General features: G+C 41.7%; 1 protein-coding gene across 1 annotated transcript in view; it reads right to left on the bottom strand.

Annotated features, from left to right (window-relative positions):
- SNX2 (sorting nexin 2) overlaps positions 1-14,543 on the bottom strand; it is a 556,635-nt gene extending 542,092 nt beyond the window's left edge. The window contains exon 1 of the mRNA XM_085632673.1: positions 14,327-14,543. Within this exon, the coding sequence (XP_085488799.1) occupies positions 14,327-14,449 (123 nt within the window). The 5' untranslated portion in view covers positions 14,450-14,543. The remainder of the gene's footprint in view (positions 1-14,326) is intronic.
- Between the last annotated feature and the right edge of the window lie 488 nt (positions 14,544-15,031).

The following is a 15,031-nucleotide window of genomic DNA, read 5'->3' as shown; positions in this document are numbered from 1 at the left end:
TTCTATTCTTGTTCGTTAACATCCCCATGGTGCTGTTGCGCGCCTTCTTTGCTAGGCTGACGGGGTCCTTGTTGCGGCTGGCGTCGGCTGGTAAGCAGGCTCGAGTCCGCTGGCGGGTCTTGACGTTGCCTTACCACCTGGGCGGCCTGGGAGCGCCGGATCTTGAACTGTATTATAGGGTGGCGCAGGGGGCTCAGGCGCATAGCTGGATACATGGGGACGGGGATGTCCCATACCTCAAATTGGAGACTTTGTTCGCGGCCCCGCTCCCGCTCCCCGCTGTAATTTTCGAGCCGCCAGACCGCCGAACGGGGTTTCTAGACTCTTTGAACACAACTCGTCATGCTTGGAACAATATCCTACAGCAAACGTTAGGGGCGCTACTATATTCACCGGCGATGCCACTTGAATAGGCGATTTGGCTGTCCTCCTGCAGGGAAGAGGGGGTGGTACAATCCCTGCGTGGGTACTATAGTTTATTGCCAGGGGCACGGAATAGAAGGGAACAATAGGCAGGGGGAAAATACTCAGAACTATGCCCCTGTAAGGGGGTAACTCTAAAGACAATGACATACTGGGCCAGAGACTCGGAAGGCAGCAGGAGCTGTACCGGCTGCACACGGTGATGCCCGGCCTCCGGGATGTGGGATAACCTGTGCGGTTGGGTTAATATTTGCAACATGGTAGCCGGCCTCCGGGTTCTAGGCGCAGAGCTATGTATGTCGACATGCCTTTTCCTTTCAATAAAAATAAAAAAATTTAAAAAAAATAAAAAGATCCAGACACATTCTAGCTCGGCCTTACTGTCTGCATTTAATAAACTCAACATAAATCATATCATATACTGGACAGCCCATCTTGTCTAATAAGGCTCAAAGTTATTTCCAGCTCACTAAATAAAGAACATTTGAAATCTAGAAGTTTGGGGTGGCTGTGAAATGTCTAAGCGAATCATTAGCTAAGTAAATGGACTATTTTCAGATGCTTTGCTATGGTAATGATCAGTGGTGGCTGATGTTATGCTGCTACCCCACCATTGCCTAAAAAGCTAGGCACCACTTTAACATATCCTTGTAGTTGGTGCAACTGTTCAATGACTCACCCAACTTAGCGATGTCACATTTTAACCTTAATGAGACTATGGAGCTTCTCTCATTGGTCCCAAGTGCTACTTCCACAGAGGTTAAAGATTTCCTCTTACACTAAATGGAAAAGACTATGAAAGTCCACCTAGTGTAAATGGGTCCCTTCACAATCCAAAGCACTATTAGTAACATATACCCAAAGCCAAACAGGAGGAAAGCCATGTATGGTGATACTCCATATATAAGCGGCACTTACCATTCCATGTGCTGTGATTTAATAAGGACATATCTACTGGAAATAGACCAGGAGAAGGCAATTAGAGAAGACAGCCTTGTAGTCAGAGTTCAGGATTCTCTCAATGGAAGTTAATGGACATGCATGTACTTGGACTCGTTTCTGTGAACACAAATCAGCCATCAGAAAAAACAGAATAGGAGCCTCCCTCCCCCCCCTCCAGTGGAACATTGAAATCTCAAAAAACATATGGCGACAGACTTGAGCTGAACTATTCAGAAAAAGACCACAAAATCAAGAGCCCTAAAGGCAGTAACATCGATGCCTATAGAAAAAGACAAAAACAAACGAGAAGTTTATTGGATTTTCATGCTTGGGACCTTTGGATATGGTTTAAATGAACATTTGCAAGCACAAACAGATGATGGACGGAACGCTAAAACTTTTCAGACACACACCCCCAGTCACAGATCTGGGTTTAATCCATCATCGTTCTTTAGCTCACTTTGCCACCTCAGTTCAGATCCAGCTACATGCAAATCAGTCTTGACCCTGTGCCTCATATGAACGGTCCAGCCCGAACTGCTAAGCCAGGTCTTCCCTGAACTGGAAACAAGCATCCTGGGACTGGTTTCGGGGGTAACACCTCATATCAGCCAGGCTCTTTTGAATCCAGGTTAAGCTACTGCCGGTAGCCCCTTCTGGGATGGGATACTTGGGCTATCTGTTAATGCAACCTACTGCTTAGATCGAGTGAACATATATGTTTTTCAACCAATTTCTATTACTTATCTTCGTACACTATATATCTGAGTGTGCCTCCCCTTTTAAAAATAATAATCTGTCTAGTATATCAGTCACCACAGGCGCGTCCTACTTGCCGTCGTCACTGAATGTCCTCTCTGCCCCAAACTATTTCACTAACAGGTATTCTTTCAATTCGGAGCAAATATATAACCTTGGGTGATCTCAGATATATTCTCCCCCCCCCCCCGTCTCACCCGACAGCCGGCTTATTAGTCCACCGGCTAACAGATACGTCGTACTTCCATTATGGCGGCCAAAAACTGCTATTGTTTCTTAATGTTCACACCCTTCCCAACTATTCCAACATCAGATGACTCCGATCACACTCATTGTGGGTATTTATTCCCCTCATTTTCCAGTGATCCCACCTCTTTGGTGGGTCCACATTAATCACAGACGGAACCCGGTTTTCCTCATTCTGTAAAGGCAAGACTCATTTGGTAACTTCTACATCCTATTTACGGGTATCCTGTTATGCGGGTCTTCCATCTGCCTCTGTACCCCCTGCCTCTATCTTTGATATATACTTCTTTTTACTAAAGGTTATCCATATGCTCCTGGCGACATTAATTGGAGCATTATCGGTGGTTGCATCCCCCCCCCCCTTTTCCGTACTACCATATTTTATCAACAGCACTCTTCGTCTGCCACGATGGGAGATCCCGCATGGCTACATATAAACCAATATATATTGCGATAGCTTCATGTGGTCTCATTACGTAGGTGTGCACAAACTCAATAGGTGAACCAGTGCATCCTTGAAGTGTGATAAGTGGAGACTCCTTATTCTGCCTTAACTCTCTGCAGGACTATTCTACCATTTGCTACAAAGGATTCCCTTCGATGCATTTCCGCTCCACCAGTTGAAAAATATGGCCGGTTTATCAGACAACAATCCTTGATTAAGACCTCCAGCTAGGTGGGTAGTCTGTAACCATACTATTGCAGCCTGGCATGAAATACACAGTCTCTATAAATCGTTAGATACAGGTTCCCGATGTAGCTCGTTCATGTTACTTTCAGTGCTTTCTAAAAGGCTCCTTATTTGGAACAGCCTCACCATATGGCCATGATGTCGGTGGGGCCTACACATAGGGAGAGGGAGAAGGGGAGAGGGGGGAGACAGTCACACGCCTCTTTATGTCAGGTGGTTCACAGCATGTTGGTTTCTTTCAATCTATCGCTTTAGGATATACATTACTGTGGTTTTTCAACTGTCCTAACAATCCTCTCTCTAATGGGTCACAATTTTCGGTTTTCTTGGGCACAATTAGCTGTTTTGACTATTTGTGGAACAAATGAATAGTGTATCAATGCACCATGGTGTCATGTTGGGTCTTAGGGTTCTATAGACTCACTGGTCAAGGGTTTTCTTCCCCTCGGTACTAAATGTATTCAACAATGTTTATATTTTATAATAATTGTGTGATTATTCATATTTCAGACTTTGTAAGAAAATTGACGTGAGCTCCCTACACCACTGAATTTTGCTAAGGGGATGGCTTCAGCCACATTACATGTATTTTGTATAGCGACATGATGAAGGTTGCAACATACATTATATGGTGTCCGAAACGCACATCTTCTCAACTCTGTTTTTGTCTCTCATTGGTTTCCTTGGAATTAATATTTATAGATACAAGAAACAATTAATATATGTATAGTCTCGCAAATAAGGAAAGAAATTGACCTACACATATATGTTTATTAGAAACTAGTGGGAACCATATCAAATTATGTTACCTGTATATATATTTTAGTTTTTTAATATCGGGATTGTATGATCGTTTGTATTCGGAGTGTGTTTGTTTGATCTGAATTGTGAGGGCATGACTCTGTTCTCTCGAGTGTGAGCCTGTAGGGAGCTTCCAGTACCTTTGTATATTTTGGAAATGATTTGTGACTTTATATACATGTTTTTTGTGAAATAAATAATATTAATAGAAGTGGTCTGATGTATGACTTCCAATACTTTGAGGGTTATCCATTTTTCTGAAATTATTAGGAGAAGTTTTTCTGTGGTATACTACCTTGGATTTGGACAAAGTATGTCTCACTACAAGCTAAGAGTGCCAACTTATTCTTTGTTTTTGTGATAGTTGTTGCACATTTGTCTGCTGTCAAAAGTATAGATATTTATTATTACATTAAGAGTGTGTGTAAGTGCTTCATTAACACTGTGTGATGCATAACCAAAGGTGATTTACAGCTTTAGATAGCAGTGTATGATAAAATAGGACCTAAATGAGAATTGCGTGATAACTTAAGAGTTCTAATATTTTCTGTCATCCTCCATTTGCCCAAGATTGCTCTTGACCACTTCATCATCAGATCACTGCTCAGTATGCAAAGGTTTGTGTGAAGAAATGTTCATCTTATACCGCACCTTAAAAGGAGGAGCTAAAAAAGAAATTAAAAAGGCGTTTTATTTTTTCTAATTATTAGCTAGGAGCCTGCCTGTCTCCAAAAATGGGCCACCCTAATATGAGGAGGGCTGTACTGAGAAATCATAGGACTCTGTGTAATACAGATTACCGGTAAGCAAGCAGGCCAGTTCTGGTCTGTGACAGGAAACAGCCTTTGCAATGTGCTTTTTACCAAGTTGTACCTTTACCACGCATGTTTTTGGAACGCATATGCTTTTGCAACGTATGCCTTGAATGCACATTTAAGGTAAGTTGAGGGTGTGTGTGTGGGGGGGTGTCTTCCCCCACAAATTATATATACTACACACAAATGCCGTTTGGACGAAAAAGGATGCCTCAGCCTCACGAGTCGGGCTTGGTAACAGAGTCCCCGCTGTATATGCCAATGAAAACTCACGAGTTTATTGCCACATGAGAAACAAGTCATTCAGTCAGGAGTAAGTAAAAAAACAGGTCCCTTATTGCAGCAGGTACTTCACAAGTATGGCATTACCCGTTTTGACCCAGCTGGCTCTTAATCATATGCAGATTACGAGAGTCAATTACTGGAGGGTTTAAATACACTGAGATAATAGGTCCCATCGTTTAACTCCGCCATTTCTTTCTTCCTTTACAAAATCACAGGCAGCCGGCGGGCATCCATCATATGAAATCGAAATGCAGTTTTGACGAAAAGGATGCCTCAGCCTCACGAGTCGGGTCTTGGTAACGGAGTCACCGCTGTTTATGCCAATAAAAACTCACGAGTTTATTGCCACATGAGAAACAAGCCCTCCAGTCAGGAGTAAGTAAAAAACAGGTCCCTTATTGCAGCAGGTACTTCACAAGTATGGCATTACGCGTTACCAATTACTGGTGGGTTTAAATACACTGTTTATTATCTCAGTGTATTTAAACCCACCAGAAATTGACTCTCATAATCTGCATATGATTAAGACCCAGCTAGGTCAAGACGGGTAATGCCATACTTGTGAAGTACCTGCTGCAATAAAGGACCTGTTTTTTAACTACTCCCGACTGAATGGCTTGTTTCTCATGTGGCAAAAAACTCGTGAGTTTTCATTGACACACAGACAGACAGACAGACACTCTAAAAGCATACGTGTTCCAAACAAATGCGGGGTAAAAAATGCGTGGTAAGGCCATGCAGAGTATTTGCCTGCGTTGTTTCGCCATACAAGCCTGCAGCAAATTTACATCACAGGTGTATATTGTAAGCCTGTTTAAAGGTCTATTATGTCTTGCTATAATTTGAAGGTGATTATTTTTTTTAACACCTTGTCGGGCATGGAGGTGGGTGTTAAACAACTGTTAGTCCAGCATGTGGGACGAGCAGAACAGTATGATGCTCAGATGTTGGGAGATGTAAATTGTTTTAAAAGTGCAAACGTAATATTTTACATTAGTGTCTTCAATAATCAAATAACTTAACGGCGCATTTTTTAAATGTGTAAGCACACTGAATGACTTCCATTAGTATTGAAAATAGGTTCGTACATTTTGTCCGGCAAAAATAAATAATTATAAAATCACAAACAGCAGCAGCAAAAAGCTGTGTGTTAACTTCACTTATCCATCAAAAGATGTAAATGTTTCTCCAGGAGCAATATACTTTTTAACCAGTCGTGCAGGTCCCATCGTTTAACTTTCAAGTAACATTAACTTTGCCAACACTAATCTCGGAGATGTCCTATATCTTTTTAGTTTATGTGTTGCGCCTGGCAAGCAGGTCATCACATCAGGTGCTTACTCAACATACACGGAGAACAATCCCTAAATGTAAAACCAACTAAGATTAGGGAGACAAGCAAATCGTTATCTCAGGCGAAAGCAAATGATTCTCCCAACTAACTTCTTTTAGGGGGAAACAAATAAACGACTAAAGCCAAATCCGAAAGCACACGCTAAAGTGTAACTGATTTAAGCTCTGAAAAGAGCAGCGCTGTTGAGTTTTTCATTATTCACGCCTCTAGAAATCTTGTATTGCAGTTGATAATGCCACTACTGCCAAATCAAAGTGCGAAGAACTGCGAGATGATGCATTATATTCGTTGTAAACATTTCTGCTGAATTCGCCTCCATGCGTTTGGAGCAAGTCAGAACATCTGAATGTTCAGATTAAACACTTTTACACGTCCGGATGTTTTTTTAATTAGTTGTGGGTTTTCGTTGTATGGGGCAGATGGGGCAGGAAGAAAAATTGTGGTTTCTGAAATTGTTAACACCTTATAGCATCTCTGTCGTGGGAACGTGCAACTATGTGGTCTAGTGTTAAAATGATCTTGGAACACAGAGACCTGGATTTTATTACCAATTTCGTCTTTTCACCAGAGTACTGTATAGTTCTCCTTGTGTATCAACATATAATATATGATTGAATACAACAGCAAAGCGTGTCTTGCAGTATTACAGTTAAATGTTCCCACCTTATCCATTCATTTGGTTTCTGTAGCTAACTGGGGAATATTCATTTCTGATCCATGTACAACAAAGTTTGAGATCCTTCTGCTGCAATTAAAATATCATCTGTAGAGCACTGTACTGTTCCTTGGAGATCTATTTATGCTACATGAAACACCTAAAATATACACATCAAATGTTGAGAGCAGTGCAATATCAAGATCTACTCTACTTGGGATAGGAAAAGTTTCAACAAGTATCTAGCCTTTTAAATACAAAGGACTAAATTATTCACCAAGAAACATTGCATCAAAACATCAGCGGTCAATTATGTTAAAGTAAGTATTTTTTTAAATGACAACAACAATATTGAATGGAAAAATAAGTCAAATGCAAGTTCAGATTTTTTTTCACCAATATATCATACCTGGAAGTACTAGTTCAACAAATATCTTGAATAACCCCAGACAAATGTAAATGCAAGGCACATGCACAAAAATAGCCAACAGTGCAGTGTAATGTAGCGTATCCTTGAAACTTTCTTTTGTGGCAGTAACATTACTGATATCTAAAAGAAGTGAGGCGAAAGGAGTTCATCAAAAGTGTGTGGCGGGAGGAAGAATGCAGACAGTTAAACTATTGTTCCATGGCACCTACGCATAAAAATGGCAACGTTTCCCTTCAGTACTACTTTTATGAGGAGTAAATGCAATTTAGTGTCAATACTGAAAAAAAAAAAATAAGAAAACAACAAAACAGCTGACTCAATACTTGCTTGGCGAAATGAACTTGTTTTCGATTATGCTGCAGACAGGCAGCAGGGAAAATATCCCACATGACCGAACGTTTGCCAAGTGTAACTTCAACATTAGACTCAGTGCATTAGCAATCCTGAACGTTTAACACCTTACAGGCGACCACACATTGTACAGCTAGGAAATCAAACTACTAGAAACTGCCTGTTTACTCCAAAGCTCAAGATAGATTTTTTTTTTAAACAAACAGTTGCAGAGAGTCCCCAGGGGGCACAACAGGCGTATGCAACCACTTTTTTGCGCTCCAGAGCACTATGGTATTACAAAAAGGTCCGCAGATGATTGTGAATCCCCTCCAGTATTACTGATAGCACTGGTGCACATGTTGCACCATCCAGGGCACAAGTCCTAAAAAAAGAAGTGGGGGGACTAACCTAGTTAATCAGAATGCAAGTGGCATCACGGCGCATGACATTGCAGCGCGTGACATCACAGGAAGTGGCATCATAAGAAGGGACATCAGATCTTAATCTCTCACATATATGTATAACATGTCTATCATAAGTACATTGGAGCATATTTCGAGTATATAGGGAAACCCTCCCGATTTAGGCAGAAGATTCACACTTTTGTAAGCAACACATAAAGCAGTGTTGCCTTTTGTCAGCATCAACTTCCTCTACCAATAGTGCTTTAAAAGAAAAAATAGTGGTACTTAAATTATTTTAAGGTCTCCTCATGGGTAGTAGGCACTATATAAATTATATTTATTTTGTGTAAATACAGAGAAAGACCAACACATCTGACATTCTTACAGTGCATGCATATCTTGTAAACAGGGACTGAACAAAGTGAAAAGCTGCCTCTCTTAAGTATTTGTGATGTGCTAACAAGGAGTTAGCCTTTGTTTCTCCTCTGCTGCATGTACATCTAGGTGTGAAGCTACTGACTGCTCCCAGCCAGGAGACTCAAACAAAAGGAGGCCTGATGACCCCTTAGATTAGGCCTTTGTTATGGGCCCAGCAGGAGTCCGAACTGAGGAACGATCCCTCCTGCCTCCACGTTGTTGCAGATCTAAAGCAGACAACGTGCAGGCGCTGCTGAATGTGTCCCGGTGTTTGCAAATTACACCGGGACGAATTCAGCATATTTTTCATTGGAGCCCAACTTCTTGGCAGGGTGGACGGCGTCCCCCCTGTGAAAATAGTGGGTGGACGCCTTCCACCCGCGTGTACCCCCGACACCATTGCTATCATGAGAGGGTGTTTCCTCATTTGCATGGTGACGTGGCCCCATGGAAATGAGTGTAGCTCTTTGCCTCTGCTACCGCATTGTATTAAGATGTGGGCGCAGATGCAAACACGCCCCTAGGGGGCACACTCACAGTGCACCACAAAAGGATGGCGCACTACAGTGCGCCTACTGGAGGCAGCCCTCTGGAGGGGGCAAATGTTATATTCTGTAATACTGATCTGTATAACATTACTAATCACCAGAGTGTATCCAGGCGCTTAGGCAGGTGTGGGGTCCCGAAGGTGCTTATGCGAAGTGCCAGGTCTTCAGCTTCTTGCGGAGCTCAAGAATTGAGGAGAATGCTCCGATGTTTTGATGGAGGCCATTCCATGTCTTGAGCGAGAAGGCGGATGTAGAATCAAAATGTGAATACCAATTCAACAACACCAATGGCTACTGACCAAAATTCCCTCTATGTATGTATATGTAGGATTGTGTTTGAAAACAATAGTCTGGTAAGACAACTAAAGGTGTCTCAAGCGTCAGACCTAAAAATTAAAGGATTTGGTTCAAGATTCTGAGTTTATGTCTCTGGGGTGCCATGGACCCCCTCCCCTTAACCCACCCCCAAGACATCTCCCTGCAGGTGGGTGAGTGACTCCTGCACTTTCAAACAAGGAGCACCTCTGAAGCAGCTGTTCCATATTTGACTGAACGTGCTGCCCCCAACGCAGGTCAAATTCATGGCTGCCCGGGGGCAGTCATTCATTGTAATAGGGCACACTGTCCCCGTTTGCGGCTGGCCCACCTGTTTAAATGTGTGCTGTGTCACCAACAGGAACAGTGCACCCTTTCAATAATACAGCGCTGGTGTACGCAAACATATTCAGACAATGCTAACTATGCTAGATAAATGCACTTGGAAAACATGCAGAGTGGACAGCGTTGTTTGTAGTACGGTACCTAAATCTAGAAAGTAGATCAAATGACAAAAAAGAAAAAAACATCATGTCCAACCAAATTTGTTGTTATTTTAACATAGAATACAGACAAAAATCTCTGCTTCTTTGAATCTATATTAGATTGAGCGTGTCATTTTAGAACTAATCAAAATGACTGCAAGGAGAGCAATCGAGGTGGGATAACTCCATTGCCTGCATCAACCTGCACGCCTTGACAGAGAGCTTTAACGCAAGGGTCTACCTACTCTTTGGGGACAGAACAGAGCTCAATAATTTCACATAAGCTTAAATGTGATAACCGTGACTAGTACAGACCAGGATTATGCCAGAAGAAGTTACCTAGTGGTGAAAAGTTCTCATACTGTCCCAAATGGGTGAACCATTCAAGCCTTGACTAATATAAAGTGATTGCATGCATGAGTTCATTAAAGGCGGGAAAGCTAGTGTAAATGGAAGCCCTGCAAATAGAGAATCTAGATTCACACAAATCACTTTATGTAGGCAAGGTAACTAAAGATTTGTTAAAATGATTACCAAATAAACATTTTGCTGCTTTTTTATTTTATACAAAATAGCTAACTACTGTTACCATAGATAAAGGTTAGTTGCCTTGCTTTGGAACCAGGTGGCCTTTTGAGGGAATTTCTTGAATTTGTACTGGGATGCCTCATGTCAGGGAGAAAACCTTTTCGTGAAAGCCAAGTAGCTTCAACTCATCACAGCATGTTGCCCTCTGTAAAAGCACACACTGCAGCAAGGAAGTCACCGAAGCTCTTTGAGAAAGACTGTTTTCATCCTTACATTAACTGAAGGGAAATCTGAAAACCCTACATATGAATAGCGTAGCATTCTATAACAATGGGCTCGGCATTGCATAAAGTAAACTTTGATCCTTCACAGGACGTTAGGGTTTAAAATAAACATTTGAAGATTTGCTACAATATAAAGAATTTGTTTTTGTAAACATATGCATGAGGAACAAGAACGAGAGTTATAATGAAAGCCCAAAGACTGCTCTGCTAGAGATAATAAGAACACAAAAAATTAAAACTTGCAACCAAACATTTCCGCCACACGCAGCACAACATGTATAATACCTTCTCACTCTATTGGGCTCCTTCATTATTAAGGAGCCCTGAAAGAGACTTACACCTACAATTTGAATTATGTTTGAAGTAATTCATTTTTATTATCTATGGAGAACATTTTAAATGTATGCCAATGTAATTATGTGGCAATGGAGGTGCGAATTACGCAGCAGCACTGGCCGATATCTATAGCGAGGAAAAGGTTAATTAGTCCCCATATTACTCTATTAAAGGCAAACTGCATGGTACAAATTGTAACGTACATTCCAGGGCTTTAGGGAGCTAGTATATTTTAAGATACATAGGCACTAATATAAAATGTATTCTAATGCTCTAGAAACAGATGTGGATTCCTAAAGAAACAGAAACAAATACACATTTAAATTGAACTAGGCAAAGTGTTATCCATCAACTAACTACTTACTAAGCATTACGTCTGACATGGAACTGCTAGGAAAATAGATTACTGTTCTCTATACCTTCTTGTCTAACTATCTTGTAGATAAAGGTTCACATCTTTCTCCGAGTCTGCCCTTAAATATGTAGGGCTTTTTTTCCTTCCATCAATCCAAATAAAGCTATGGAGCATTACGAATAAGTAACACCGTTTGTTAGAGTCTCATACATTAAAAGCTGTAATACAGCATTTTACAGGTAAAAAGTTAGCCAGCTTCTGCAACGCAAAAAAAAGCTATCTACTGCAAAGTATCAGAAGCTCAGTCACCGATTTATGAAGTATTCTTGACAACTATTGATCCATTTGAACTAAAACAAGCTATTTTGTTGATACAATTTGCAAAACCAGACAGCAGATGAGGGATTATGAAGCAAAAACGGACATTTATAATTATGCCAATTACAGAAGTAGTGTACCCTCGTTAGAATACATCGGTTGAAAGTGTTTTATTGGACCAAGTGTTAACATGGATTCCTGTATGTACTCTGTGTGTAATAGAAAACGTGTATGAATTGTCCAACTGTACTCTTTGAAGTCTAGGTCCCTGGTAAATAGCCAGCGTATAAGATTGGTGAAAGTAAATGTAGGCTTTGCAGATCAGAATAAAACGTTGTGTGTCAGTTCAGCATCCAGGAAAATCCTACAAAATAATTGAGAGGTGCCAGCCATAAGTTACCAGTAGAAGAACATGAGGAAACTTATGCAGGCACTTCGTTGTGAGTAAAAGATGCCTGTACAAGAAATCAAATGGCCTTTTGCAAAATACGAGTTCACCATTACTCCGTAATTTAATTGTACAGCTTACTAAAAAAAAAAAAAAACATTGTTGGCTGTAGGTTTTATTGGCAAACATGGTACAGACTGAACCAGCGGAGTGCTGTTTAGATGTTAACTGGTTCAAACATACTCACTAGAACAGTACATTTCTAGTTGATATTTGGAAGCAGACGTGCTGCATAAAATAACAAAACAGTACATATGGACAAGTACACATTGAAGTGGTCAAGTGGCTGAGCTTTTGCGTTAAATTAAATAAGCTTCCAGGGCCAAGCTTAGTGCAGTGAAATGGTGGGCAGCTCATAGGTAGATAAGGAAACATTTCAGAATAGTGTGCTAAGTAAGCGATGGAACCTGGGTGACTGTAGTAGTTGTGAATTATGGACTGCTATGCCGTCACACAGAGAAGGAACAGCAGTGCTCTAGATGTCTTTAAAAAGTTGTTGTGGGACATACGTCTGGTAGTGGGGCCAGACAAATGAAATAACTACAGTTTTATAAGATTACAACTTTACTGAGTGGAGGGCCAGCAACTTTCATCTGACTAGAAGACGATCATATGTTCTAGATTAGAGGATGGGGGAAAAAAATACTTGAAAAAAAAAAAAAACGTGCCTCATCAGCATATTGATTAGAGAACCCAGGGAAAATTATGTCTTTCAGACAGGTAGCAATCACCACATCATCCAGGTAACCAATAAAGATGTGTAATCCAGCTGGCTTGACACCATGAACACTATGGCTAGTAGCCTCACTGTATAAAATAAAAGTATCTTTACCCATTCTATTTCATCCACCTACCCAACCATTTCACTCTTTCAATATGCTGGGTACGGTGGCTCAGTGGACTAACGCGTCCACTGCAGGAGCCTGTGTTCGACCTCATGGTCACAGGTTCAAATCCCGGCAGGTCCACTCAACCTTTCATCCATCTGAGGTCGATAAATTGAGTACCATTGAGTTGGGTAACAATAAACATCTGTTATTCAGTGCCAAGATACCTCAAGATTCTCTACATACAGAAAGCCTTGACACCGAGGAAACCAACTCTGATAAGTAAATAGAAACACCACACTTCCAGGAAGAACCGCAAAACCCATATTTTCCAAATCAAGAGTAGTATTAGCGATTGATTTATTTACCACAAAACATCGAGAAGTTTCGCAAAGGCTACAGTTAGGAGGTATATGCTTAGAAATGTATAAACTAGCACGTGGTTAACAGAAAAACAAAACGAAATATAGTCACCAGCCTATTTTGGGGAGCATCCATCAGACATTTCTCCAAAATATACTACAAAGGGCTAAGATCTACTGACTAACGGGTAGACATTCCTAACAAGTATTTTAACGATCCAAGCAGCGTTATAAATTGTACGAGCAGCATAAGTGCTTTGTACAGTTAGCGTTTGAGTGCTTAACACAGGCAAGGAGGTGTGGGTGCACCTCTCCAGTGAGGAATAGAGGACTGGAATCAACATTAATGAATTGGGGACCTGTCTGTCATAGCATACTAATAGCTTCTGGGGTGTTTTGGGGAGTAGAGGAGTGGCTATTTGTGCGCTTGAGCGGCCACTGGTTACAGTTAAAGCGTTTGTCACAGTGCGAGGACTGGTGAAGGGAACGAATGGAATTAAGAAAGGAGAGCATCCAGTGTTTGTTATTAAAAGCGGTGAGTAATGATCATCTGGTGCTACGTGGCCTAAATGGAGCGAGATTATAGTAGTGGCGAAGAACGTATGCCTGGTACCAGGGAGCCAGGAAAGAGTGCTGTCACCAACGGTGCAAAGAAAGATCCCTTTGTAAAAGCGTGGAGGGAACAGAGCTAATGGCATTACAGCAATATGGGGGTAGGCATTTAAAAGGACGGCCAGTTATGCATCATGTAGAAGGGAGCGCCCGTCACCAGACTGGGGGAAACGCCTAGCATTAGAAAGGGACACAGCCTGGCATTTCAGAACAAAGAGTTGTTTCAGTGGCTCTGCAGAATGAGCTCTGCCCCAGATTGCGTGTTGGCTGCATACACTGACAGTTCTCGCTCCCCTGTGGCACTGACAGCTCCCACTCCACGCTGGCATTAATAGGTAACTGTGCCATCTCACCTCCATGGTTGAGACAGTGCTGGCAAACAAATCTTCGCCGTCCTCAAGCTCTTCGAAGTCAGGGTGCGCCGGCTTCCCGTTGTCACCTCCAAACAGCGGAGGTGGCTCCCTCTCCGTCGCCATCTTCCGCCACTATACCAGCCTACTGCCGGCGCCGCGCAGACGTCAGGAGCAGCACGCACGCGGTCAGGGGTTATTGCCGGCGTGGAATAGTAAACAGAGATCTTGTGATCCGTGGCGAACTGACAGCGCACGCACCCTACTACACGTGGTACGCTGCACAAGACCAGGCGCTTGTCCAGGTGGCGGCCATTTTTAGATCAGGCAGTAAGCCACTAGTTAGCTCAGTAAAGTTTTCTGAGATGAGGGAGAGAGTGAACCAGTCTTTCTGGGTTTTAAGTGGGGCAGGAGTGATGTCCTGCGGGGAGATAACCGGGAGATATTAAAAGAAAAGACTTTCAAATAAAAAAGTTAGTAGCTATGGAGAAGGAAAGGTTCAATTCTATCTCAGGGACGGTCAGGCTTCGGATTATGCTACTCTTTCATTACTTCATAAAATACAGCAGCCAATGAAATGTAAGTAAACTTTAAACGACATATCCCATTAACCCACATAATCCACTGTAGTATATGTAATATGCAATAGACAGAATGTAGAATGTATTGCCTTGTAGAATTTGGTAAGTGTTCTTTATTCTTATGTTC

The sequence above is a fragment of the Triturus cristatus genome, chromosome 2_1, assembly GCF_964204655.1.
Source record: "Triturus cristatus chromosome 2_1, aTriCri1.1, whole genome shotgun sequence".
Classification (NCBI taxonomy): domain Eukaryota; kingdom Metazoa; phylum Chordata; class Amphibia; order Caudata; family Salamandridae; genus Triturus; species Triturus cristatus.
Note: the sequence above shows the minus strand (reverse complement) of the source record. Positions and strands in the feature narration are given on the sequence as shown.